The sequence below is a fragment of the Hippocampus comes genome, unplaced genomic scaffold, assembly GCF_001891065.2.
Source record: "Hippocampus comes isolate QL1 unplaced genomic scaffold, H_comes_QL1_v1.1 scaffold92, whole genome shotgun sequence".
Taxonomy (NCBI): domain Eukaryota; kingdom Metazoa; phylum Chordata; class Actinopteri; order Syngnathiformes; family Syngnathidae; genus Hippocampus; species Hippocampus comes.
In genome coordinates this window covers 3,197,785-3,222,872 of record NW_017805379.1, presented here as the reverse complement: position 1 = coordinate 3,222,872, position 25,088 = coordinate 3,197,785, and the positions used below count along the sequence as shown (strand labels likewise).

The following is a 25,088-nucleotide window of genomic DNA, read 5'->3' as shown; positions in this document are numbered from 1 at the left end:
TATATATATATATATATATATGTGGTACATTTTCCGGAGTTATGTAAGCGGACGAGCTCAACTCACGTGTTGAGAAACTGAGCGGACTCGTAGATGCCGACGGTCAGGCACTCTTGTTTCTGAGCCGTCACCAGCAGCTCCTCCAGCGCCACGCCTACCGACTGCATCCTGAAAGGGGACCATAAACAATATATATATATATATATATATATATATATGTGGTACATTTTCCGGAGTTATGTAAGCGGACGAGCTCAACTCACGTGTTGAGAAACTGAGCGGACTCGTAGATGCCGACGGTCAGGCACTCTTGTTTCTGAGCCGTCACCAGCAGCTCCTCCAGCGCCACGCCTACCGACTGCATCCTGAAAGGGGACCATAAACACTGGTTCACAGTTTTGCAAGCAACACCATTTTGCACTTTGGGATGCAAAAAAACAAATGCATCCACAGGAGAGGGACCACAAAGACCCGTTGGCTCATTAGATTGTGCGGCACTGTCAGCGCTTTCCAATAAGATGCAAAATGCATCAACATGTTAGCCTGTTGCATTATGCTACAAAATGCATCTAAGGAAGGGGACCATTAACACCTGCTAGCTCATTGGCGCTGAGCCGCAAAAAATTCAAGCAGGGTGACCATAAACACCTTAGCTCTTGGGATTATGCAGCAAAGTACATCCCAAGGAAAGGGACCAGAGACGTGTGATCACTCTGTACTGTTTTGCAAAAATGCAAATTGGGAAGGGGACCAAAAACAGTAGGTTGCTGAAAATGCTTTCTTGATGGGGGGGCCATAAATATCACTTCGATATCTCTTTCCAATGAAACACAAAATGCATCAACGTGAGGTGGACCATAAACATGTTACCTCTTTGCATAAATCTAAGGCGGGGGACCATAAACACATGCGATACATTTGGATTGTGCAGCAAAATATGTCTTATGTGGGTGACCATAAACACATGCTGGGTAGCTCTTTGCACTGGGAAGCAAAATGCACGATCCATCTGCATTGTGCAACAAAATGCGTCAAATGTTGGTGACCATAAACCATAACAAAGGTTAGCTCTGTACTGTGCAGGAAAATGCATCATGCGAAAACACTAGTTTGCTAAAAATGCATCCTTAGTAGGGGGGTCCCACAAATATCTGTTTGCTATTTGTATTGTGAGGAAAATACACGACATAAACATGCTAATTGTGTAGCGCAGCACAATGGACGCCAATGGCCCCTGGGCCGTCGGTTGGCCACCCTTGCTTCGGGTCATGTGACTTCTCGCAGGCAATCAGGTTAGGTAATAAAAATATTAGAAACTACTAAAAATGAAGTAATACTTTTAAAACGTTCAGAAAGTTAATAGTAGTCAATAGTTCGAAAACTAAAACTGGAAAAAAAAAATGTCATCCCCTCTTCCACGCGCTCCGCTCTTCCACCGACTTCTCCACGAGACTTGAAGCCGACGAGAGCGAGCGCAAGTCGGCTTGGGGGCTCACCTGTTCTCGGTGACGCTGGAAGTCAAGCTCCCCTCCGGACTCATGCTTGCAGGGGAAAACAAACGCGTGAGTGCGCACTTGCTGCTTGTTCGGTGGCCGCAAATGTCGCAATACTTTTTTTTTCGGGAGAAGGGGTGGGGGGGTTGGTTACCGAAACCTGTGCTGCGTTTTGATTGGCTGAGCCGTTTCTTTAGCTTGCGTCGTTGCTTTGATTTTTTTTTCCTTCTTGTGTTGTCACGGTGAGGTCAGCTGACGTCACAATAAGTGTTTTCCGCTTTTTTGAATGTGACGACGTTTGTGCAACAACTTGATGACTCTTTGAGTCTTTTTTTTTTTTTAATAACGTCACCGTTTGATTGTGTTGGCTAAACAAACGTACGTCTGTGACCTCTCGTGGCACGCACAGCAAACTGACGTGCAAAAGGAGAAAACAGTCCAGCTCAGATTTCTGCAACAAGAACCTGTTTGGAATGTTTCAGTTCAGTCTATTGACTGGAATGAAAACCGGACGAATATAATTTGTTTTTATTTCTAAGAAAACATCCGTAAAAAAAAGTGTAAAAACAAAGAATCCTTTTCTGCTGTAGAAAAAAAAATATAGAACGGAATTGTTAAAATGAAAGCCATCATCTTTGGAGCACAAATAAATAAACAAAAACTTGTAGAAATACTTACATGCAGAAAAAAATCGATAACCCAAAAAAAAAAAAAACATCCTTCTAAATATTAAGTAAAAACTTCAAATCAGAATCCAATGCTATTGATTAAAATGTGCGCATTATTGTAGTTGTGAGGGCAGATGTCACTTAGGAAATATTTTTAAATGTTGTACTGAATTAAAAGTACAGCTAACTGATCTTGTTTCCTGTCAGGGAAATGCTTCCAAACTCACGTTGTCGTTCACGCCCCGAATGACACCTTTACACTTTCTTTTCAGGGCAAATATTATTTATTTGATTTACATAAAGTCATCGTCACTCTGTATGATGCGCAAAATATTACGGCCCGGCAAATACAGATTTTTTTGTTTTAAGGCAGATTCTGCTATATCTGCCTAAAAAAGAAATTCCAATAATGGATTAATCAGCTGATTAATCAAAATATAATGAAGGAAAATAACTTTTTTTTTTATCCCTCAAAGGTAAAAAAAATAAAATAAAGATTGGCATTACAGGCAGAACATTGGACTGGTTCGTAGTACTTTGTCCTTTACAGTTAACAACAGAAAGAGAAATCAGCAACAAAAAAAACTTTTTTGGGGGTAAGAAGGTTGAAAGTCATTGTTCCATTTGTATAGTGTTACAAACTAAAAATATTCATAAATCAACAACAAATCGTCAGATTTTTTTTTTTTTTAAAGAGCTAATAATTATATCAGATGATTAAATCGGCCGGGCCTGACAAAATAGAACTCTAATCTATGTGACAATCATGACACGGGCAACAACAACAAGCAATGTTCTCTTGCGTTACAATCCCATTTAAGCAGCGACAGTATCAACGGATTACAATCACAATAGCAGCCTGGAATGGGTTGGGTTCGTTTCTCTAATCCCTGACGATGCGGATGAAACGCTCTCTGTCCAGCCATTTTCTAATCCACTTATCCTCACAAAGGTCGCGGGCATGCCGGAGCCCATCCCAGCTGTCTTCGGGCAGTAGGCGGGGGACACCCTGAACCGGTTGCCAGCCAATCGCAGCGCATAGTGACGAACGACCATTCGCGCTCACAATCACACCGAGGGACAATTTTGAGTGTTCAATCAGCCTGCCATGCATGTTTTTGGAACGTGGGAGGAAACCGGAGTACCCGGAGAAAACCCATGCAGGCACGGCGGAGGGGGGGGGGCGTGCAAACTCTACACAGGAAGGCCGGAGCCAAATACAGTGGCTCTCGCCGGAGCAGTGGTTGTTCAGAACTCAATCTTGCAGGCCGGGAAGGTGTCGTCCTGCATGGCCACGGTGCTGTTGGAGCCCAGGACCAGCACGCCCAGCTCTCTCTGACGCTCGACCGTCTGCTGGTACCAGTCCTGCATGGCCGGCGACTCAAAGGTGGGGATCAGCGTCACCTGCGCGAGCGCAAGAGCAGAAATGTTGAAATTGCATTGTCATTCTTTTTTTTTTTTTTTTTTTTTTTTGTAATTGAGCCATCAATTATTGAATGAGAAAACAAACATTGTCTTACTACGTACAATGTGAAAAGTTGTTTATTTCAATCATAAAAATGTTATTGTTAGTCATTTCTGTACAATTATTCAACCAATTTAAGGAAATGAAAATATGTAAAAAAAAAAATGTTACTAATTTGTTTGGAAGTGGCAGTCCATGGAACTTTCCGACACTACTTGCATGACGCGCAACATGTCGGCGTTCTGACCTGCGTGGCGTGCTCCCAGCCCGTCTTGGCGTGGAGCAGCGCGTCCAGCGTTTGCCGCATGAGCTTCTCTCTCTCGGGGCAGTCGCCGCTGACGACGTAACAGGATGAGCGGACGCTTTTGAAGAAGTCCACGCCCACGGTGGGCGACGCCGCCCCGGAGGGGACGTAGGCCAGGTCCACGAAGATGCTCGCGTCCTCGGTGGAGGAGGGGCACTCTGACGGCGCCGATTTTGCCAGGCGAGTGTTGGACGCACGTGACGACGTCGCGTCCTTTTTAGCCTTTGTGATGACGCTTCCTGCCTGGATTTTGCCCGGGCTCGGCTTCAGGGTGGAGTCCGTCACCTAAGAACAAATTCAATTTCGGAGTTACTCGGGTGTCCGGCCTGACCTGTTGTTTGCTGTTCAATCATTATCAGAAAATAATACAAAAAAAAAAAATAAATACACCAATGATTAAAAAAAATATAGTAGTTGGTAAGTCGATTTTTTGAAAAGATTGTATAAGTTTACACATAAAGAACATTAAAAAAAAAAAAAGCTGTCCACTGGAGTTACCGCCGTCACTGAAAGGGTTAAAAAAATTTAGAAGAAGAATTTGGAGATAACAAACATGGGGTTCTGCATACTATTTTGTACCATTTTTAAAAAAAAACAAATTTTCAGCTATTTTTTTAATTTAAAAAAAAAAAAAAATCGATGTTTCAACTAATGTAGAAAATATTCCAAACATTTTACAACAATGCTGCGGAGCCGTTTACTGTGAAGAATTGGTGTTCACTCACCCCGGGCGTTTTCCCTCGCACGGCACTCGTTTTTACTTTCTTGCCAGGAGCACCGGCGTCAGACTGCGGGACGGGCATGGTGGTGTCGGGATGCGGAGGCAGAGGCGGGCTATCCCTGAGCCGGGCGGGAAGCGGGTCCCGGGGTAAGGCCTGACAGGCGTCCAGGTTTGTGGGAATGCCGCACGACTCCTCCTCGTCCGAGTCCAGGACTCCGTCGGCCGTGGTGGACGGACACTCCTCCGTGCAGACGGGGGCGTTTGATTCGCCCGGTGTCACGTCCTTGGCGGCGTCCTTGTGGACGTTGTCGCCTGAGCCGGAGTCTGGCGCTTTGAAATGCTGAAACTCGCAAGGGGAAACCAGACACAGGTCCACGTCGTGAGCCGTTGTCTCAAAATGCAAGGCGCCCGGAACCGGAGGCCGCCCCGCTTCCGACGCCAAAGACCTGAGAGGCTTCTTGGACATGGCGGCAAAATGACCACCGTTGGGATGATGGCCGCCGTCATCCGCCTCCCGCTGACTTCCCGAGGCGGGGCCGTGCTCCAAAGACATGGACAGCGACTCGTCCACTTCGGTGGACTGAGGCGAGCTCACCTCCGCCGGCATGGAGTGGGTGGAGGTGGTGGTGTTGGCCACGGAGGCGGACGGGTCGGAGGCCCCGTCCTTCAAGGGCCCCAGAGAGAGGAAAGTCAGGTGTTTCTCTCTGGGGATGGGTTGGGCCGGCTTGGTTGAAACATTGGGTTGGGCGACTTCTGCCGCTCGTTGCGCCTGCAGCCTGCCGAGGGCGTCTCTGTTGCACCACTTGTCATCCGGAGACAGACAATAAGGAGTGTGGCCGGCGCTGTTGGGCCGGGAATCCGGGGAACTCTGCTCGACGGTCCTCTCCTCAGAGGTGGCCTGGTTATCCGAGGACGATCGCGAGGGCGGGCTGGTTCTCAAAGCACCGTCCAGGAGGGTGTACTCGGTCGGGGTCAAGTCAAACTCGATGTTCGGCTCGTTCTTTGGCGCCTGCTTCAACGGGGTCGGGAATCCGACCACTTTTGCTGGTTTCTTCGCAACTCCGAGCTGGTCTGCGGTCTTAGCGTCCTGCGGATTTGCACCTTCTCCGGGACTTTCTGCGGCCCCCTTCCCTTGGCCGTCACCTTTCTTTTTCCTCTCATCCGCCGTATCCGCCTCTTCTCTTTCCGTTTCCTCCCGAAGTCGGAGGAAATCAGGAGTCATATCCTCAGGGGTTGATGTTTTGGAGGCACCGCGGGGCTCTTTCTCCTTCGGTTTTGACTCGTCTACTGTGGCCTCGTTGTCCGGTCTGGAGTTGCTAAGTTCGGTCTGGATGTGTGCGTTCTTGCCCTCCTTTCCGGATGTCTTCTTTATCTTTTTGGAATCCGTTTTGGAGTCGTTTTTGAGCGTTTTGTTGTTATTCTTTGGTCTGGACGTGAGGGTCTCCTTCCTCCCCACGCCGTTCCTCAGGACGACATGTTCTCCCTTGCCGCCCTGCTTTGCATTCTTTTTAGCCTCCTTCCCACTCGCTTTCTTGGAGCCGTTCTTTTCTGTGACCAATAGTTTCCCCGTGTTCTTAGCCTCTTTTCCTGGTTTGTTGGCCACCTCCTTCCCTTGGGAACGGACACTGTCCTGACTCTCTGTCCGTTTAGTTTTCCCTCTAAAGCCCATCCTTTCCAGGTCCCCGGTGGTCACCGTGGGTTTCCTTAGGAAGGCCAAGCTCTTGAGCGTCTCCAGGCCCCGCAGCAGTTTGGACTGCGGAGTAATGCCCGGAAACAGCACCCGGACCACCTTCTCGAGGGGGCAAGCCGGGTGCCACACGAGGAGGGCGGACACCGAGGCGAGGGCGGCGAGGGGGAGCCCTTGGGGGGACGCCCCGTCGGGCCAGTCCCGCATGAACGTCTGGTACTCGTGGCTGTTTTTGGCTGGAGTGAGGATGTACAAGTCCAGCTGTCCCACGCCCAATTTTTGGAACAAGGTGATGGGCTCCGGAGGGGCCACCGGTGGTCGAAACATGGGATGAGGTTGGATGTCTAACTCCTTCAACAGGCGTAGAGTGACAGCTGCCTGGTTTAGATTCTTCATGACGTTGTCCGCACCTGATGAGACGATGATTGAAAGAATTCCGTTAGACTTTACAACTTAAATGTCTTCTACCTGCCAAAGCGTGGGTCAAAGTACCGTATTTTCCGCACTAAAAGGCGCACCTAAAAGCCTTCCATTTTCTTAAACGCTCACAGCGCGCCTTAAAATCAGATGCGCCTTGTGTATGGTTATTACGGTAATATGTCGACCCCCCCCAAATGGCTCCTTGCTAAAGACATGCTAACAACGCAGAGTTCAAACTTAAGGCGATCGGTGGCGCAGTTGAAGACGGAAATAGAGCAGCGGCAAGAGAGTTCAACGTCAACGAGTCAATGTTATAACTTGCTGTTGCTTCAGTGAACTGTGTCGCTGCTTTATTAAATAATTTTGACTGACATTTGATCGTTCTGTAGCAACGGCACTCAACAGCTAAGCTAGCTTAGCTGTTGTCGTTTGTTCAAAGCTTCTTTGATCTGTGACGTGAGTTGGTCGGCGCTGATTGGTTGAACCAGTGCACGTGTTCGCGCTCACGTGCGTTGACATTTCCTTCATCGTGAGTTGGTCGGCGCTGATTGGTTGAACCAGTGCGTACGTGTTCGTGTTCGCGCTCACGCGCGCGTTGACATTTCCTCCATCGTAGCTCCATCTAGTGGATGCATTGTAGATTGCGTCTTATAGTGCGCTACGTCCAATACATGAAAAAAATTACAAAATACGGCATTCATTGAAGGTGCGCCTCATAATCCAGTGCGCCTTTTAGTGCGGAAAAATCCCCAGCTACCCACTGAGTGGTTCAGAAAAACAACCCAGCAATTTTTCATGTGTAGGTTCTGTTCACTGTCATTCTGAGTGTGCGCTCACAATTGGAAACCTTCAACTCGGAGGGCCGCTGTTCCACCCGTAACCTTCCAGGAGCGTTAAAGAAGACCACCCCAAGCTCCGGTGAGATGAGCCTCGCAGACCCCTCGTCACTCATCGTGTCTAACTGCGTCTCGGCCACCTTCCTCTCCAGGAAACTGTTGACGCCGCCCAGGTTGTCAGCGCCGGCGTGGGTCAGCAGCAAGGCGTCCACGCGGTCCAGGTGGCGCACCAGCTTCCAGAAGCAAGCCCGCGGATCCGAGCCGCCGTCCAGCAGGACCGTGAAGCCGTTGACGGCGAAGAAGGCGCAGTCGCCGCGACCTGCGGGGAAGGCGTAGCAGCACGGACGGGACAACTTGAGGAAGCCCACCGTGGCGGGTGGAGGTAGGAGTTCAAAGGGGGACGCTGGGCTCAGGGTCGCCATTCCACCACTTTTTATTTCGGGGAGGTGTCCGCGTGAAGGGCGACGACTCCCGAGGCGGACCGGAGGGTCTTCCTCCTGGTGACGCTGTTGTTGCCGGGGCAGCTCACCGTTCGGCTGAATTTGGACGGGGGATGCGAGGAGGAAGGTGAGGAAGAGGGGGCGTAGTCTTCATCTGAAAACTGAAGGATAAGAGGGACCGTGTAAGTCATCTTAAGTGTCGCCACACCCTCGTTTAAGCGGCAGGTTTTTGGAGGCTAATATCCAAAAAGCCTACTAGAACAACAAAACCTTATCCGGGACATGAATGTCCTCACATTCACGTCCCGGATAAGGTTTTGTTGACTTCCATTTCACATGTCCATGTCCGCAGTTCGGGTTAAAGTTAACAAGGTGTGCACAATTGTCCAACCACAAAATCTCAGTTCTTTATTGGGAGCCATGAGTGAAGTCATTAAAAAAAAAAAAAAAAAAAAAAAAATTAAGTGACTCAACAGTGTAATAGGCGGGAATCAATCTGCATGCTAACGTACCTTTGCAGCTGACCAGTTCCTTTAACGCTAAAGCAATGCATCAAATCCATTTTTTAACAAAACAGTAGTTTTTTTTTTTTTTTTTTGCACCCGAGTCCAACTCCAGCTGACTTAATTTTCGGTATGGGGCATTATCAAGAGACTACTGTCGTAGTAGATTAGCGGCCTCATTTGAGAAAACTCCACCAGCTGCAGAAAATGGGAATCGCCGGATGCCAGGTTTTTTTTTTTTTTTTGCCCCATTTTCACTTCCTCTATGTTGCCCTGATACTTTTGTCCTTGATTTAAAAATCCACCAAAAGCTTATGTATGGGTTTGAGTCTCTATTGTTTTCACTTCACTTTGTTGCTGCCCTTCACTCGACTTCCTTCCTTCCCAAGAGGGCGGGTTACTATGGCAACAGGCTGTGGTGGGCCATCGGGGCAGTTCAGACCTTCCCTGCTGGCCTCAACCCTACCAGAAGCTCTGATCTACATTTACAACCAAAATTCTAAATTTGCTCCATGAAATTGGATGTGAAAGTTGGACTGGATTTTTTTTTTTTGTCCACTTGGATTTCAGCCTTCATATGCTGCTCCAAAGAAAAGAAAAAAATGTACTATTACAAGAATGAAGTCAGAATTTGACAATAGTCGCAACTTTCCAAGAAAAAAGATGTCATTTTCCAAATTTAAAAAAGTAATATCATGAAAACACAGCCACAAAATTAGAAAAAATGGAATATTAAAACAACAAAATCACAGTTATACAAGAATGAAGTCATCATCTTCCAACGATAAAATTGTCATTTCACCAAAATGCAAGTGTCATTTTTCTCAGATCGAAAAGTCAGCAAAAAAAGGGCAATTTTTATCGGCTGTAATTTTACAAGTTAAAGCATCTTACAGAAATAAAGTTGCAAACAGAAGAAAAAAGTTGAAATTCAAATTAAACTTGTAACTCAAGGCACCACTTTACAATTGTTTATGTGACATGCGCTCATGATTGTGTGCATGCTAGAAGGCGTTGATAGTTTGTTACTTTTCACGGGCTTGGCTACTTTCTTGTGGCATTTATACGCAATTCCAATCCCTTTTTTGGGAAGGCACGAATTATTTTCGGGATTGGCGCAGGGCAGGGCACTATTGCCAAGCCGTGTGATGAGAAGGGAATTGCCGCAGGCCGACAGGCTTCGAGTCGACATCCCAGGAGCAAAATACCTGCGATCGCCAACAACACTTTGTTGTGTGCACTTAAGCTGAAACGTCGGCCTCATTAAAAGTTGATGCGTCGCTGAAAAAATCCTTTTGACAGCAGAGAACCTCGCTCCCGCTCACCAGTCACTTCATTAGGTACACTTGCGCCACTCAAAGCAATGTGAACGTTTCAATTTAATGATGCTCTGGTTGATGTCAAACATCAAAATAGACATCACAAGACCAAATCCCCAAAACAGGTGACCTGCAAAGTTTGCAATGCGAGCCTGACGGCAGTTCGATATCAATTTCAGTTGACAGCAGAGGGCGGTATGAGGCCAAAATGGCCGCTCCCAGAGATGGATGAAAACAGATGCATTAAATTTAAAATGTCATACCATAAAGAGCTGAATATATGAAATAAAATAATGTAAAAATATATATAGACATGGATAATAGTACATATGAAAATAATATATATCGGAAAATATTTTAAAAAGAATTACAAAAAAATCTGGCCAAGTGGTGTTCAGATTCATGGATAAAATAAGATGAAAATATACATTTAATTTAATGATATAATGACAGAAACACTGGATAACAAAATAAAATAGAAATATGTATGTATTTATGATGTGAGACAAAAATTGTAACAAAAAGCCCAGTCAGCTCTCAGTGTCTTCAGGATGTCTTAAAATAATTCAATGAAAACTTAAACAAGTAAATGGCTCCTTATCATTTTTTTACAGTAGTTTTCCAACATTTCTAAATAACTAAAATCTTAACTTTCACTTTTCTTTTTTAATTAAAAAAATAAAATAAAAATAAAGGTACAGACTTCCCTGGGTCAATAGCATCACATATAAACTTAACTGAAAATTTAAATAAATAGTTCCCTCAACTATACACATTTTTGAATCAGCCGTCAGATTTTTTTTAAAAAAGGTCAATGTCGACATGCGTCAAAATCCCAAATATCTGTGCCGATAATTCACAGCGGTATGTTCTTTATCCTCTGTGAAGAATGGCTCATATTATTCCCGCATTGAGAAGCTGAGAAAGGAATATTATTTTAGCTCCAGTGTAGTGTGTCCGTACGACTCTCTTGACTGTCTTGTACTGTCAACAGGTGGCAAAGACACACACCTCAGAATGATCACCACAGATGAGGGAAAAAGTATGGAGAAAAATGGTTTCATTTGAATTTCCTTGAGTCCCGACTGTATATTTCTCTTCTTGTGACATTTCCATTCAATTTGGGAAATATGATTAGAGGAGAAACAAATTAAACGTGTCTCTCAAGGTACCATTGCACTGTGGAATTAGAGATTGTGTCAAAATCATATTATGAAACGTGATGGTCATATTTCGACAGTCGCCTGCATCGGGTACAGATTGAACAGATTATCAGAATAAACGCACGCACACAATTACCGATTGAGGCTTTTGCTTTGATATCGTAATGTATGATTTTTATGTAATTCCGACAAAAATGCGACTGTAGGGTCGGATGCTGGCCACATGATTTACTGACGTGCAGTCCATCCTCCGGTGTCACCATCAAGCCTGTTTCTTTGCGTCTCCCTCCATGATTAAGATTTGTGGAAAACATAGAAATATGAATTGAAAACGTACCTGTGCGGATGGGTTTTGTCCGACAAGGGCGAGCAGCGAGGATCGGTGCGGCGTCCCGCTCACTCTTCCTCCTCCTCCTCCTCCTTTTCCTCTTCCTCAGCCTTCCTCCTCCTGCAACCGGCTGTTGGACGCCATGTTGGATGACGCGAGTGACGTAATTGCCCCCCCCCAGAAACGCGCGAAGAAAATAATAAATAGTATAGTCACGATCTCATTTTATTATTACCTATGGAGAAAATAATGGGGGAAAATATGTAAGAATTCAATAAACAAAAGAAGACATGGCTGCGTAATAATTTAGTAGAATAAAATTGAAATAAGTTAAAATCTCAATGAATCAAAACGTGGACATAAATAATGATACATCATAATTTTATACTGTCGTAGTAATTGTTGCTTTCTTAATTTTATATATATTTAGCTAACGCAACATACTATAGACCAATCAATCTAAAAAGTTTAACATGTATTTTTTTAATCTGTATATGCTACATTTTTATTGGCATGTTGGTCATTGTTGTGGTGCATTTATGTGTTTTTTTTATATAGCAATATAATGAAAATGCTTTTCTTTTTCAATCATAGATGCTGTTTGATGTACTGATTCCGAATCTGCCCTCTTTTTTCCCCTCTAATGCATAATATGATAACAGTAATATAATATGCAATTTAGTCATACGTTTTGTAATATTTATGAATTAAGGGTTAGGTTCAGCAACAGGTGGATTTTTTTTTTCGGGTACCACATAGCAACAAATTACATCGCATGGTAAAATCCTTTTTGCGCAAGCAAACAATGTCTCTGCTTCAAAAATATTTGAAGGGGCACGCCATCTCTGATTAATATTTGCTCTTGTACTGTGGTATCGTTTGGGTGCCGATAAAATACTACAAATGTTTTTGTAATCACAAATATTATGAACCAAAGTCACTCGCATATCAACGCCAAGGACAAACATTCCATTTTCCCCCCTCTCTTTTAGAACAATGACTTAAGGCACAACATGTACTTATCTTATATTTGATATTCTCACCAAAATAACAAGGAAGTTGCCCCTGAGGAAAACAACTGTTGAGCCATTTTCATATGACGCTTGGAATTGTCACAACACATGAAACAGGACAGTATGCAGACCAATGCAATGGACCCCGGCATCATTTGTTATCTTTCACAAGCACTTGAGGACATAGAAGTTACAGGAAGTCCCTCGCGGACAGCTGCACAGCGTGCCAATTCGGGAGCCTTTACGCACAGCGCATGGCTCCCCTGCGTCACACTGAAAGAACAAAAAAAAAAAGGTTCATTTTGTGTGAATTAAATTGACAGTTGCCTTCATAAAATATACAACTCGGCCAAAAGACTACTTGCATTTAACGGAACGCGGATTCTTTTTTCAAGTAAAGAAAAACAGCAACAACAAAAATCCATGAAGAAGCGGGAATAGAAACCAGCAAAATAAAATTAAATATAACATGAAAAGTAAATAAATGCTAAATACAGTAGTGCCAGAAAATCAATTTAGCTCAATGCTAACCAATCATGCAAAACACCATAGACAGGATCACGAATAGCATTGGTGTTGCCTTGTTGCGCCCTTTAAGCAATGCATAATTTAGCACAAATGGTGAAACAGCACATCTGGACAGAAACTTTCATCTCCCATCTGTGGTCCCTTATCAAGGTTTCTTCTTTTTTCTCACCAAATTGGGTTTTAAGTTTTTCCATGCTGGGATTTGGGACTCACGGCTGTATAAATAAACTTGACTTGACTATAATATACAGCCCAGTAAAAGTGATCATTTATGTCCATGGCCGTCAATGGGAGTGAATGAGTTTGAAGTAAAATAAAAATGCTCAATAAAAGCATCAAAGGACTAAAGTGAGTCAAATAAAACTGCGACAGGAGTACAGGGTAAGTTTGGACTTACCGAGGGCAGCCAGCCCAGCTTTTTCTCAGAGGGCATCTCTTTGTTCCTCAGCTTCTCCAGGACTTCTTGTAAAGCATCAATCTGTATAAAAGCCATCAAATCACATATGCAGTACTGTACTGTGTGTAACCAGCTCTTATTTCACACAAACGCCCACACATGGCGCTCTCACCAAATCTTTCTCCTGTTGACTTTTCAGCGTGAAATCCAGCGAGCGCGTCTCCACCGAAGCGTCCTCGGTAGCCGACGTGAACAGGAAGGCGGCGGTGGCGAGGAGGAGGAAGAGGTGGAGGAAGGCCCGGGTGCTCAACATGGTGCTGATGTCAAGTGAAGGTTGGCTTTGGAGGTGTACTCCCGCTCTTTATAGGGTGCTGTGACATCAGCGAGCGTCTGAAATATTGATGGAGGAAATGACCCTCGTGAACCTCATCACCGAGGGTTTGCCAAAGGAATTATGGATGGTCATGGGTGCCCATTAGACGTAGCCTTTCCACTTTTCAAAGCTTGAAATAATTGTTTTGCTGTCGAGAACAGTTTTGTGAAAGAATGGCTTCATTTGAGGAGCAACGTTTGAATTTTGCAGAGCAACTTTTATTTTGCAGGTGAATCCATGGCACACGGAGCAAAGGTTTTATTTAAAAAATACAATATGACGAATGAACAATTCATTTTTTAAATTTTTTTTTTTTTTTTATGTAATCAACAATTTTTATTACCGTAAGCTTTACATGATCAGGATTTTTTTTTAATGATAACCGATTGCTGATCTGATCAGAAGATGGACCAATAACCAATACATGTAAAAATACAATATGACGAATGAACAATTCATTTTTTTAAAATTTTTTTATGTAATCAACAATTTTTATTACCGTAGGCTTTACATGAGTTAAAAAATACATGTGAAGAGGACCGTAAAATATAATCACATATTAAACCGCAATCACATTATTGAGGGAAGGGGGTTCACCATAATTGTACTCAATTTTATTCTCATCAATTTACATTATTTTTGTCCACCTTTTAATATTTCCCAGGTCACTTATTTTTAAGAATTGCATTCAATCAGTGCATTTCACCACTGTCCAATAAAACCAATAGAAGGGGGAAGCAGGCCAGGTTAACACATGTTGACACAAATCTGTAATCACCATCCTATTTCCTCTTGTTGGAATAACCTAAAGGTAGTCGTGTATACACACACACACACACACACACACACACACACACACACTGTGTTGGTCATCACTCCCTATTCACTAGATTCAGGGTTCACCATGTTTTTTTTTTCAATATTTGTTTCCAATATTTTAAAATCTATTTTTAGTGTTGTCAATGTATTTCATTTGAGGAGAGGTGAGGGCGAATGGAAGATTTTCAAAATTACTTTTGAATCCATAGCGTCTGTTTCAAGGGCTTTCTCACTATCGATCACAGCCGAATGCTCATACACTCGGGTTCACCATGTTTTTTTTTTCAATATTTGTTTCCAATATTTTAAAATCTATTTTTAGTGTTGTCAATGTATTTCATTTGAGGAGAGGTGAGGGCGAATGGAAGATTTTCAAAATTACTTTTGAATCCACAGCGTCTGTCTCAAGGGCTTTCTCACTATCGATCACAGGCGAATGCTCATACACTACTTTGTCCCGCTGCATGTGCTTTCTCCCATAAATCCAGAATCGTGCGTTGGGTTAACTGGCGACTCAAAATTGTCCGTAGGTGTGTCTGTTAAAGTAAAAAAGGGAACCGAATTTAAAAAGAAAAAGAAAAGAAAAAAGAAAAAATGCAATGAGAAGAATGGCCTGTAGGAGGCAGAAAATGACACAGATGCGTCCACCCGGCCTGACGCGTGAGGAAGAAGAAGAAGAACCGGAAGTTTATTTTAAACGTAACAGATTTACTTCAGTACAGTGGGAGTTGTCCTTGTTCAATTTGTCTGTGGAGCGACTGTAAGCATGTCAGAAAGAAAAGTATTGAATGTAAGTATAAATTCCGAACGAAGAATTAATAACTAACTCATCGCTATAATGTGCGGATGTGATGAACAGTGACGATTAACAAGCTAGCCGAGCGAGAGAGAATCGGCCCGTCATTAAATGGTCAATTTACTTCAATCAAATGTGTTTGCAGGTTGTATTGACGCGTGTTATGTATTTATTGACAGAAATATTACCCTCCGGACTTTGATCCGGCAAAAATCCCGAAACTTAAACTTCCCAAAGATCGACAGTATGTGGTCAGATTGATGGCACCATTCAACATGAGGTAAGTGTACCACCGGCCTGACGCGTGAGGAAGAAGAAGAAGAACCGGAGGTTTATTTTAAACGTGACAGATTTACTTCAGTTCAGTGGGAGCTGTCCTTGTTCAATTTGTCCGTGGAGCGACTGTAAGCATGTCAGAAAGAAAAGTATTGAATGTAAGTATAAATTCCGAACGAAGAATTAATAACTCATCGCTATAGTGTGCGGATGTGATGAACAGTGACGATTATCAAGCTAGCCGAGCGAGAGAGAATCGGCCCGTCATTAAATGGTCAATTTACTTCAATCAAATGTGTTTGCAGGTTGTATTGACGCGTGTTATGTATTTATTTACAGAAATATTACCCTCCGGACTTTGATCCGGCCAAAATCCCGAAACTTAAACTTCCCAAAGATCGACAGTATGTGGTCAGATTGATGGCACCATTCAACATGAGGTAAGTGTACCACAATCAACAAATAGTCACAAATAATGGATGGAAGTGCCTATTTTAAGAGTTGAATCCCCAATAGTTCCCTAAACTTTGATTCCAAAACACTTCACCTTTTCAAATTCATCCTACAATTACAATCATCACATTAAAAAAAAAAATCGTTTTTTTTCACAGGGGATTATTGTAACAAAAAGAAAAGAATAAAGAAAAAAATGCAATGAGAAGAATGGCCTGTAGGAGGCAGAAAAACGACACAGATGCATCCACCCGGCCTGACGCGTGAGGAAGAAGAAGAAGAACCGGAAGTTTATTTTAAACGTAACAGATTTACTTCAGTACAGTGGGAGTTGTCCTTGTTCAATTTGTCTGTGGAGCGACTGTAAGCATGTCAGAAAGAAAAGTATTGAATGTAAGTATAAATTCCGAACGAAGAATTAATAACTCATCGCTATAGTGTGCGGATGTGATGAACAGTGACGATTATCAAGCTAGCCGAGCGAGAGAGAATCGGCCCGTCATTAAATGGTCAATTTACTTCAATCAAATGTGTTTGCAGGTTGTATTGACGCGTGTTATGTATTTATTTACAGAAATATTACCCTCCGGACTTTGATCCGGCCAAAATCCCGAAACTTAAACTTCCCAAAGATCGACAGTATGTGGTCAGATTGATGGCACCATTCAACATGAGGTAAGTGTACCACAATCAACAAATAGTCACAAATAATGGATGGAAGTGCCTATTTTAAGAGTTGAATCCCCAATAGTTCCCTAAACTTTGATTCCAAAACACTTCACCTTTTCAAATTCATCCTACAATTACAATCATCACATTTTAAAAAATCGTTTTTTTTTCACAGGGGATTTTTGTAATGTGCCAAAAGTGAGACGATGTTAGCGCACATGTATCTGCTTAGGCTCCTGTATGAAATGCTTGTTGCCATATGATAATAATTCATTGATTGCGTACAGGTGTAAAACCTGCGGCGAGTACATCTACAAGGGAAAGAAGTTCAATGCACGTAAAGAGACAGTCCAGAACCAACTGTACATGGGACTCCCCATCTTCCGCTTTTACATCAAGTGTACTCGGTGCCTGGCGGAGATTACCTTCAAGGTGAGTTCAAGCAGGAACGTGGCCATGTGACAAAGGTGACGTGCGACATTGAAAATGGTCCGCGCGTGATTCTAGACGGACTGTGGAAAACGTTTTTTGAAAGTTTATAAAAATTAGTTTAAAAAAAAACATTTTGAGAAAAAAAACTCTTCATAGGACGTTACAGACTTTGAGGGGATGCTCGGCCAGTACCGAGAACTGGAGAAGAGAGAAAGGGAGCGTGAGAAAGAAGAAGACGAGCGGGAGACCAAGTAATTGGACATGACAGTAGATATTTACCCCCCCCAAAAATGGGGCTCACGCAATTTGGACTCAACTTGAGATGCTCCGTCATTGCTCATTGTGACGTGAATGTGTTGCACAGAGACATGTTGGAGCGAGCGCTGGTGAAAAGACTGCGAGACTCTGACTCTGACAACGAAGAGGACGGCGGCAGCAACAGCCGAGATGTTTCGTCGGAAAAGTCCTCCAATGCAGACAATCCAACGGACATCCTCACGGCCGGCAAACCCGCAGAAACACACGTATGTATGACCAGACGAGGGCTATGAGGAGCAGTTGCCCCCACGCATGTTCACGGTTTGCCTGTTTTCATTCAAAAAGAAAATAAATGTTGAAATATTTCGGGTATCTTTATTTTTTGGGGTTTTCGGCATTTTTTCACCCCATTCTATGTGGAAAACGTTTTTTGAAAGTTTATAAAAATTAGTTTAAAAAAAAACATTTTGAGAAAAAAAACTCTTCATAGGACGTTACAGAAAATATACAATCATCACTATTTGTGGAAGGGGAAATAAAGGAGAGAGATGCTTCTCATGTACATTTTTCGTACGTTAGAATTCATTTATTATTTTAACATTTTCAACATGGCCTAAATATTTCTTGCTCATAACAGCCAGACATAAATGACTTGCAGACTTGAGAATTTGGCCTTTGGCAACATTCACACTTCCTGGAGCGCTGGTGAAAAGACTGCGAGACTCTGACTCTGACAACGAAGAGGACGGCAGCAGCAACAGCCGGGACATCTCGTCACTAAAGTCCTCCAACGCAGACAATCCAACGGACATCCTCACAGCCGACAAACCCGTAGAAACACACGTATGTATGACCACACAAGGGCTATGAGGAGCAGTTGCCCCCACGCATGTTCACGGTTTGCCTGTTTTCATTCAAAAAGAAAATAAATGTTGAAATATTTCGGGTATCTTTATTTTTTGGGGTTTCTGGCATTTTTTCACCCCATTCTATGTGGAAAACGTTTTTTGAAAGTTTATAAAAATTAGAAAACTAGAAAAAAAACTCTTCATAGGACGTTACAAAAAATATACAATCATCACTATTTGTGGAAGGGGAAAAAAGGAGAGATCACAGAAAGAAGATATGCTATCCCTTTTGTTTTTTGGTTCTCATGTACATTTATCGTACGTCAGAATTCATTTGTTATTTTAACATTTTCAACGTGGCGTAAATATTTCTTGCTCATAACAGCCAGACAGAAATGACTTGCAGACTTGAGAATTTGGCCTTTGGCAACATTCACATTTCCTGTAGAAGTTGCCATTTTTTGACAACTGTCAGAGAAATGGTTCTTGTTGTGTCACAGGGGACCGTCACGGCGAAAAAGGCCAAGATGGAGAGCTGGGAGAAGAGTGTGGGCACGCTGGGTGCAGGTGGCGCTCTCGGATCACTCGTCGTACGCAAGAAAACGGCAGTCAAGACCACTGCCGCGAGCTCACGAACAGTTAACGGTCCAGGCTTTATTAGTAAGTGATCACAAAGCCGCTTTATTCTTCCATGAAAATGCACATTTTGTCACAAAACAGCTTTTTTTTAAGAATAGAGACTAGAACTCAAGTCCCGACCTAGAAGGGATTTTTGGAACTGTTTTGGGTATGGGGTGGTCATTTATGCCATTCGTCAGCCGTGGGATTTGGGTCACCAAACTATTTTTCCAATGAACCAAAAATAAAAGAATATATTTTCTCTTTACAGACAAAAAGTCGCCCCCAGTTAGCGGCACGGCTAACCTTTCAACTCCTTGTACGGCTGCCCCGAATGGATCGTCGTCGCTCAGCCTGCTCGGTGCTTATTCAGACAGTGAGAGCAGTGACAGCGAATGAGGGTGAACATGCATCTGTGCACCTGTGACACAATGCCATTCATTAAATATGTTTTAGTGTTGAAATAAATCATCTTTGACTGTAATTGAAGTTTTTTTGAATTCTTGTGAACGAACAACACTCAATGTTTAGTCTTAAATATTTATAGGTGCATGCAAGATATTTGCCTTCCTTACAATTAAGTGGAAGTCAATTTTAGGCTTTAAATTGTGACATGTAAAACTTAGAAAGACACATTATCATTGAAAACATGTTTGCAGGGTGCTTTTGTAAAAATACTATAAAGGATCAAGAATTATTAAAAAATATTTGGATTGCATCTTTCTTGCCACAATGAAATCTGTTTGTTTTAGGGGCGGACCTTCCATGCAATGAGCAAGCCCTCATCCCACTTCCCACAAAGTGCTGGGGCAATGGCGAGATGGGTTTCATTTTCATTGCCGTGGTTATGAAAAAGAAAGATGGTGCTTTTTGGAAATGTCTGTGATTTCACCATCAAATCTGATAAAGGTTATTTAAATGTTGAGCCACGGCTGTGGGGGAATGTATTCATAAACCCAACATCATTTTCTGGAACTAATTCATGCGGAACAACATTTTTTGATGCAGCGAAACCTCTTGATACACATTAACATATGTTCATAATTCTTGATCTACAATTTTTACGAAAACGTCCGGCAAAAAAATGGAGAGGGCAAATGCACAGTGTGTGACGTCACGCCTCACCTATTCAGCCGGCGGCCGCGGGGCGTGTTGTCGGTCTCCACAAGGGACCGCTGTGGCCAGGCTAACGTTAGCTTGCTGGCTAACCGTAAGCCCATCAATGACGAGTGCTGCAGACCCTACGAACCTTGCCTTTTCTGACTTAAAAGCGTCCCAAAAGAAACAGCGGATGGAAGAGGTGGGCCGTGTAAAGTAAACGGAGAGCAGCCGTCAACGGGAAGAAGGAGGGTGAGCTTTTCAAACAAGTCAACTCTTAGCTTAGCTTAGCTGGAGCGGAGCTAACTAGTTAAATGTCTCGCTCGCCTTCAAGTTCGGCGTTAATACGTCACGCTTTTCAACGATACTTTCAGTACGTATTTTCGGGTCGTCTTTATCTGATCGCCACCGAATCCGCGCGTCAATACATTTAACGAGCATGCTCGCTACCGTAAGTTAGCAGGCTAACTCGTTTTCGGATTCTCTCCCAAATCGTAAAATGCATCCCCAAAAGCATTCAGGTGTGTTTTTCGACCAAACAAAAACAACAACAAAACGTCCATGGAGTGACTATTAGGACGCCGGTAGACTTCAATATGAGTCGTCATGAAAAGATATAGAAAAATGCCCTGAAGCACAGGTGTCAAAGTTAAAACCCGGGGGCCAGATCCGGTCCGCCACATCATTTTATGTGTCCCACCAAAGCAAATCACGTCAATCGACTTGATTTCATTCTTTCTAAAATACCGTAATTGAAATTTGTCTTCCCTTTAAAAAAAAAAAAAAAAAAGTTTGAGATATTGTGAGCAAATAAATGTAATCATATTTTCAACAGTTTTCACTAGCCTCTCATTTCAAAACTAGTGATTAATCCATTTTTGTGATTATGTAAAATGAGGCGATCATACTTTAATATGGATTCACAGCCAAAACAGTCCACCGATGTGGCCTCTGACGCTCCTACACTTTTATTGATCAATGAAAATCAATACAAATATTTCCCACAATAAGGAATTAAAATGCACGATAATAAACAGTACATTCTTATTTCCAGATCCATGGCAAAGTGGCTGAAGGACTACCTAAACTTTGGTAACCGGCGTGACCCCCCGCAACCTCCGAGACCAGACTACAGCGAGAGTGAGATCCTGCGGGCCTACCGAGCTCAAAAGGAGCTGGACTTTGAGGATCCATACCAGTGCTCGGACAAGGAGCACCGAAATGGCGGCGGCTACGGAAGCGTGGATATAAGCCTGCCTCCATTCCCTTCCTTTTGCCCCAGCCTGTCTACTGGTGCAGAGGTACGGCACACAATTTTCGTTTTGTTTTTTTTTTAATCCAGTGATTCAGGAAAATCCGCAAATTATGGACATCCACCCCACAATGCGCTTTGTCAAATCATACTTGTGCAGTTTTTTTCATAATTCAGTGGTTAAAAAAAACCCAGAGCTATGAATGTTATTACAAAAAGACTATTGAATAAAAATGCATGTGATTGATTAAGTGTGTTGTTTGCAGGTGAAATTGTTGTCTCCCAAACACAGACTAATTAAAGTGGAGTCTCAGGAGTTTGGCCATTGTAAGATTCCCCTGAGTCCCGTCACTGTTCAAGAGGAGCCCGTAAGACCACCCCCTCGTCCGCTTTTGCACCCGCACTCAAATAAATCTCAATTTGCCCTTTGTCCTTTGATTTTTGGCCCAGGTGCTGCCCTCTGCCCCGGTAGCACCGGACGCCGACACGGACTACTCGGACCCCTTCGACGCCCGCCCAGACGCAAAGACGCAGACCGGCTTGGAGCACGAATCGACACCGTCAGACAGCTGTAGCTACATGGAGCCTTTTGAGGCTCAGCAGATTATTTCAGGTGTTGTTCTTGAAATGACTGTACATTTACAGACATACATCGATACATGTTGCAATATGGTGAAGTGTTTCCATATAGGGAAGCAGCCAAAAGAAGCTCGTGTCTTTGTCTCTCCAGAAATGCAGCGCAACAAGTGCACGAGCGCCAGTGGCAACCAGCTATACGACAGCCCGTACGAGGAAAGGACCCGACAGCATGGCCGCGTGGCTCCGACGGCACCGACGCAACAGCAGCATCAACGCCACCACAGGCTCGACGGCGCACTTACGCCCGTGGACGATAGGGAGAGCCGGCTGCCCCAGAATGACGAAAGGCCAGCCGATGAGTACGACCAGCCGTGGGAGTGGAAGAAGGACGACATCTCCAAGGCGCTCGCCGGTGCGTCTCAAATCTCTGAAGTGATTCTTAACCGCGGGGCGCTGTCCAAAACGTTCAATTAAATTGGTGGAAATGCCATTCGCCAGTTCCAGCGTTCTCAAAAAGCAACGAACCTTTTTTGTAATGCACATGTATTTATTTTTGGAATACTAATTACATCAGAGTAATGTCAATTAAACCAACATATTGTAAATATTTGAATGGGTCTTGGGTCACTTGATGTAGCCGAAATTGGAGCCTGGTTTAAATGTGACGACTAAGCTGCCACTTCTTGCTTGTTGTCCATAGTTCAGTTCAAGGGTGCTGAGCGGGAGCGTTCGCGCGTCCAAACAGAGCACAGCAGGCTCGCTAATACATCGGCTGCGGCGGCAGCGGACTCCAACACCCTGCGTCTGGTTTGTGACGCGCTCCCCCTCTTCGGAGAGAGAGTGGACCCCTTCCTGCCGCTAGAAAAACAAGTGTGAGGCATCACGTCAACACCTTTCAATCACAAATGTCTATCATTTAACTCTCCTGTTGGACTGTGGCTCAAATTGACCCGTAGATTTTTCAACTTGCATTTTTTTGTATCGTTTTTCTGCCGGCTTTGGTTTTTTTTTTTAAGCTTGAAATTATTTTTTAAATATGCGTCCTTTATAGTGATTAACCCTCGTGTTATATTGCAGGTCAAATTGACATGACAAGTTATTGTATTGGCTGTACATTTTTTTTGGGGGGGGGTAATTTTTTAAATTAATCTGTTGGGGTTATTTTTTTTAAATATATTTTTGTTACATATTTTTTAAATTGTTTTTTAATTGAGCGGTTTCTTTTTTTTTTAAATTATTAACTCTTCTGTTGTATTCCTGGATTAGGGGGAAAAAACTAATTTTTTTTAATGATAAATTTGCTGCTGGGTTTATTTTTGTTTTACTTGATTTTTTTTTTTGGTGGGGGGGGGTTAATTAACCCACCTGTTGTCTTTGTATCTTGCCAGCAATGTCACTGGGCCAATGTGACCTGCTGTGCATCTTATCATCAAAAAAATATATCAGAACACAATGCACGTTTTATTCCCCCCACCCCTCCCCCCAAAAAATCCATGTGCAGGTGGTACCATGGAGCCCTAAACCGCTCCGAGGCAGAGACTCTGCTGACCCTGTGCAAGGAGAGCTCCTACCTAGTGAGGAACAGCCAGACCTCCTGCAACGACTTTTCTCTCTCGCTCAGGTTTCTACGCATATCCACACACAGAAACGGAGCCTCTTTCGAAAAAGAGAGGTCCCACTGTTCACTGGGTCCAGTTTGACTCTTGTCGTTCTGTCTTCCAGGAGTTGCAAGGGCTTCATGCACATGAAGTTCACGCGCTCCGCCGACGGCTGCTTTGTGCTGGGTGAGAACAGCCCCCCCTTTGCCACCATCCCGGAGGTCATCCACTACTATAGCACACACAAACTGCCAATCCGAGGGGCCGAGCACATGTCCCTTCTGTATCCCGTCATCGTGCAGACGCTCTGACGGGGCGCAGCCAAAAACACTACGCGCGCCAAATTTCATGGCAGCTCAAATTCAGCCTGGTGCCTCAAGAACATGGACTCCAAGGCCAACAGCTGAGCGCTGAACTGGAACATTTTAAAGGATCTTCTTGAACTGTTTATGCATATCGCTGGCGTCGGGGCGGAACCTCCTACATCACAATTTGGTAAATGTCACCATTGTTTCACAAATCTCTACTCATTGGTCAGTCCATATGTGTGGGTGTTCTTTTTAACCAATCTCAAGCATTGAAAATGGCTCGTGCTCTTTGAAGATGCAATGTTAATGATTGAACAAACATTTGTTTTAGGGATTCTCCTGAAAACTGAGGATTTTGGAGTTAGGAAGATTCCGCCCAATGTCAGCGTTGTATCAGTCAATTGTAGATTCAAGTTTCCTGTCGCCTGTAATTTTAGGTGTTAGTGACCCATATAGTGGATGACTCAAGCAGCTTGCAATGTCTCCTCAAATCCAGAACAGCTTTAGTGATACTCGAGGCACATTGAAAGTGTGCGTTTGTCATCCAAATGTAGCTTTGATCTGTTTTCTAAGATTTGAAAATAAAGTTCTGTTTTTAACTTTTTTTTTTTTGGTGCAGCATCAATATTCTTGCTTCAATGTAATCTTTTTATATATATATGTATAATTATTTTTGGGGGGGGGTGTAAAAAAAGTCAAATCAGCATAAAGTAACACATAATCCTTAACATTAGGGATGTTTTGATACAATTTTGTTGTTCTTTTTCCACCTTTTTCAATTCCACCTTGATTGGTTTAAGAAAGGCGAGACAGCCTAACCCCAGCAAGTGTGCTGGTAAAATCCGGCCAATTTAGTTGTCATTCTAACCAAAGCCAGGCTCGCCATTGGTCCAGCAGTATGTGGGGCGGGACGAGGGCTGATGCATGTGAAAATATGTCAATGTTTTACCTTCGGGGCATTGTGATAAAAATGTGATGCCACACAGCAGGAGACACCTGGGAACTGTTCGTGAGCGCAGACATTATTTTTACAGTATTGTACTGGGTACCTCATCACACAATTGCCTATGTGTGCTTTTACTTTGCTACTTCCGCTACAAAAATATGGATTCGCATAAACATAAACTAGTGTGCGTGTGTTCGCGTGTGCGCGCGCGCGCGTGTGTACGTGTACAGTATATATTGATTAAATGACGCGGAATTGTTGCCGTGCACTTTCGATTTTGGCACTACCGCTCCATCTAAAGGAAATGTTTCTCCACCACAGCAAATAAATCAATTTTTTAATTACTAATTCCCTGGCAGTTTCAGAAGCGTAGGAAACGTCATCAACATGGGACAGCGCAAAGTAAACAATAATAATAATAATAACTCATCAGTACATCGCGTATGATTCGAATGTTACATGAGACATAATTAAAAGTTA

General features: G+C 43.4%; 5 protein-coding genes across 6 annotated transcripts in view; 2 read left to right on the top strand and 3 right to left on the bottom strand.

The window, feature by feature from the left end:
* gadd45bb (growth arrest and DNA-damage-inducible, beta b) overlaps positions 1 to 1,637 on the bottom strand; it is a 5,062-nt gene extending 3,425 nt beyond the window's left edge. Inside the window, exons 1-2 of one of the 2 annotated variants that reach the window (XM_019872634.1) lie at positions 1,497 to 1,637; positions 264 to 365 (exon numbers count right to left, since the gene is read on the bottom strand). In XM_019872634.1, coding sequence (XP_019728193.1) covers positions 264 to 365; positions 1,497 to 1,540 — 146 coding nt within the window. In that variant the 5' untranslated portion in view covers positions 1,541 to 1,637. Of the gene's footprint in view, positions 1 to 66; positions 180 to 263; positions 366 to 1,496 lie in introns of those variants that run through there. The other variant, XM_019872635.1, reaches the window with a different exon arrangement.
* Positions 1,638 to 3,301: 1,664 nt separating this feature from the next.
* LOC109517450 (microtubule-associated protein 1B-like) lies at positions 3,302 to 11,648 on the bottom strand. Its single transcript, XM_019872633.1, has 5 exons — positions 11,357 to 11,648; positions 7,596 to 8,195; positions 4,656 to 6,748; positions 3,874 to 4,215; positions 3,302 to 3,565 (listed from the first exon to the last, which is right to left on the bottom strand). Exons 2-5 carry the CDS (start codon positions 8,014 to 8,016, stop codon positions 3,410 to 3,412), a joined length of 3,012 nt encoding a protein of 1,003 aa, XP_019728192.1. The 5' UTR covers positions 8,017 to 8,195; positions 11,357 to 11,648; the 3' UTR covers positions 3,302 to 3,409.
* Positions 11,649 to 12,314: 666 nt separating this feature from the next.
* On the bottom strand, positions 12,315 to 15,266 carry LOC109517445 (cocaine- and amphetamine-regulated transcript protein-like). The gene is made up of 4 exons (XM_019872621.1): positions 14,898 to 15,266; positions 13,458 to 13,675; positions 13,286 to 13,366; positions 12,315 to 12,633 (listed from the first exon to the last, which is right to left on the bottom strand). Exons 2-4 carry the CDS (start codon positions 13,596 to 13,598, stop codon positions 12,526 to 12,528), a joined length of 330 nt encoding a protein of 109 aa, XP_019728180.1. The 5' UTR covers positions 13,599 to 13,675; positions 14,898 to 15,266; the 3' UTR covers positions 12,315 to 12,525.
* A 935-nt stretch (positions 15,267 to 16,201) lies between these two features.
* LOC109517239 (coiled-coil domain-containing protein 94-like) lies at positions 16,202 to 19,311 on the top strand. The gene is made up of 8 exons (XM_019872267.1): positions 16,202 to 16,395; positions 16,577 to 16,677; positions 16,959 to 17,130; positions 17,260 to 17,354; positions 17,468 to 17,631; positions 18,062 to 18,204; positions 18,710 to 18,869; positions 19,099 to 19,311. Exons 1-8 carry the CDS (start codon positions 16,372 to 16,374, stop codon positions 19,224 to 19,226), a joined length of 987 nt encoding a protein of 328 aa, XP_019727826.1. The 5' UTR covers positions 16,202 to 16,371; the 3' UTR covers positions 19,227 to 19,311.
* Positions 19,312 to 19,958: 647 nt separating this feature from the next.
* On the top strand, positions 19,959 to 24,266 carry LOC109517443 (SH2 domain-containing adapter protein F-like). The gene is made up of 8 exons (XM_019872620.1): positions 19,959 to 20,177; positions 20,980 to 21,226; positions 21,444 to 21,545; positions 21,628 to 21,790; positions 21,908 to 22,168; positions 22,457 to 22,628; positions 23,258 to 23,377; positions 23,479 to 24,266. The coding sequence occupies exons 2-8, from the start codon at positions 20,984 to 20,986 to the stop codon at positions 23,663 to 23,665; spliced, it is 1,248 nt and encodes a 415-aa protein (XP_019728179.1). The 5' UTR covers positions 19,959 to 20,177; positions 20,980 to 20,983; the 3' UTR covers positions 23,666 to 24,266.
* The last annotated feature ends 822 nt before the right edge of the window (positions 24,267 to 25,088 follow it).

What these genes read in the sequence shown, in the direction of transcription:
- LOC109517450 (XM_019872633.1), bottom strand. Translation starts at nt 8,016, where the DNA reads ATGGCGACCCTGAGCCCAGCGTCCCCCTTTGAACTCCTACCTCCACCC. An exon ending in CGAGTTGAAGGTTTCCAATT is followed by an intron (nt 6,749 to 7,595) that starts GTGAGCGCACAC and finishes TCGTCTCATCAG; the next exon opens with GTGCGGACAACGTCATGAAG. An exon ending in TGCGAGGGAAAACGCCCGGG is followed by an intron (nt 4,216 to 4,655) that starts GTGAGTGAACAC and finishes ATTTGTTCTTAG; the next exon opens with GTGACGGACTCCACCCTGAA.
- LOC109517445 (XM_019872621.1), bottom strand. Translation starts at nt 13,598, where the DNA reads ATGTTGAGCACCCGGGCCTTCCTCCACCTCTTCCTCCTCCTCGCCACC. An exon ending in GTCAACAGGAGAAAGATTTG is followed by an intron (nt 13,367 to 13,457) that starts GTGAGAGCGCCA and finishes GCTTTTATACAG; the next exon opens with ATTGATGCTTTACAAGAAGT. An exon ending in AGCTGGGCTGGCTGCCCTCG is followed by an intron (nt 12,634 to 13,285) that starts GTAAGTCCAAAC and finishes TTGTTCTTTCAG; the next exon opens with TGTGACGCAGGGGAGCCATG.
- LOC109517239 (XM_019872267.1), top strand. Translation starts at nt 16,372, where the DNA reads ATGTCAGAAAGAAAAGTATTGAAT. An exon ending in ATGGCACCATTCAACATGAG is followed by an intron (nt 16,678 to 16,958) that starts GTAAGTGTACCA and finishes GATTGCGTACAG; the next exon opens with GTGTAAAACCTGCGGCGAGT. An exon ending in ACCCGCAGAAACACACGTAT is followed by an intron (nt 17,632 to 18,061) that starts GTATGACCAGAC and finishes CACTTCCTGGAG; the next exon opens with CGCTGGTGAAAAGACTGCGA.
- LOC109517443 (XM_019872620.1), top strand. Translation starts at nt 20,984, where the DNA reads ATGGCAAAGTGGCTGAAGGACTACCTAAACTTTGGTAACCGGCGTGAC. An exon ending in GCCTGTCTACTGGTGCAGAG is followed by an intron (nt 21,227 to 21,443) that starts GTACGGCACACA and finishes TGTTGTTTGCAG; the next exon opens with GTGAAATTGTTGTCTCCCAA. An exon ending in GACTTTTCTCTCTCGCTCAG is followed by an intron (nt 23,378 to 23,478) that starts GTTTCTACGCAT and finishes TCTGTCTTCCAG; the next exon opens with GAGTTGCAAGGGCTTCATGC.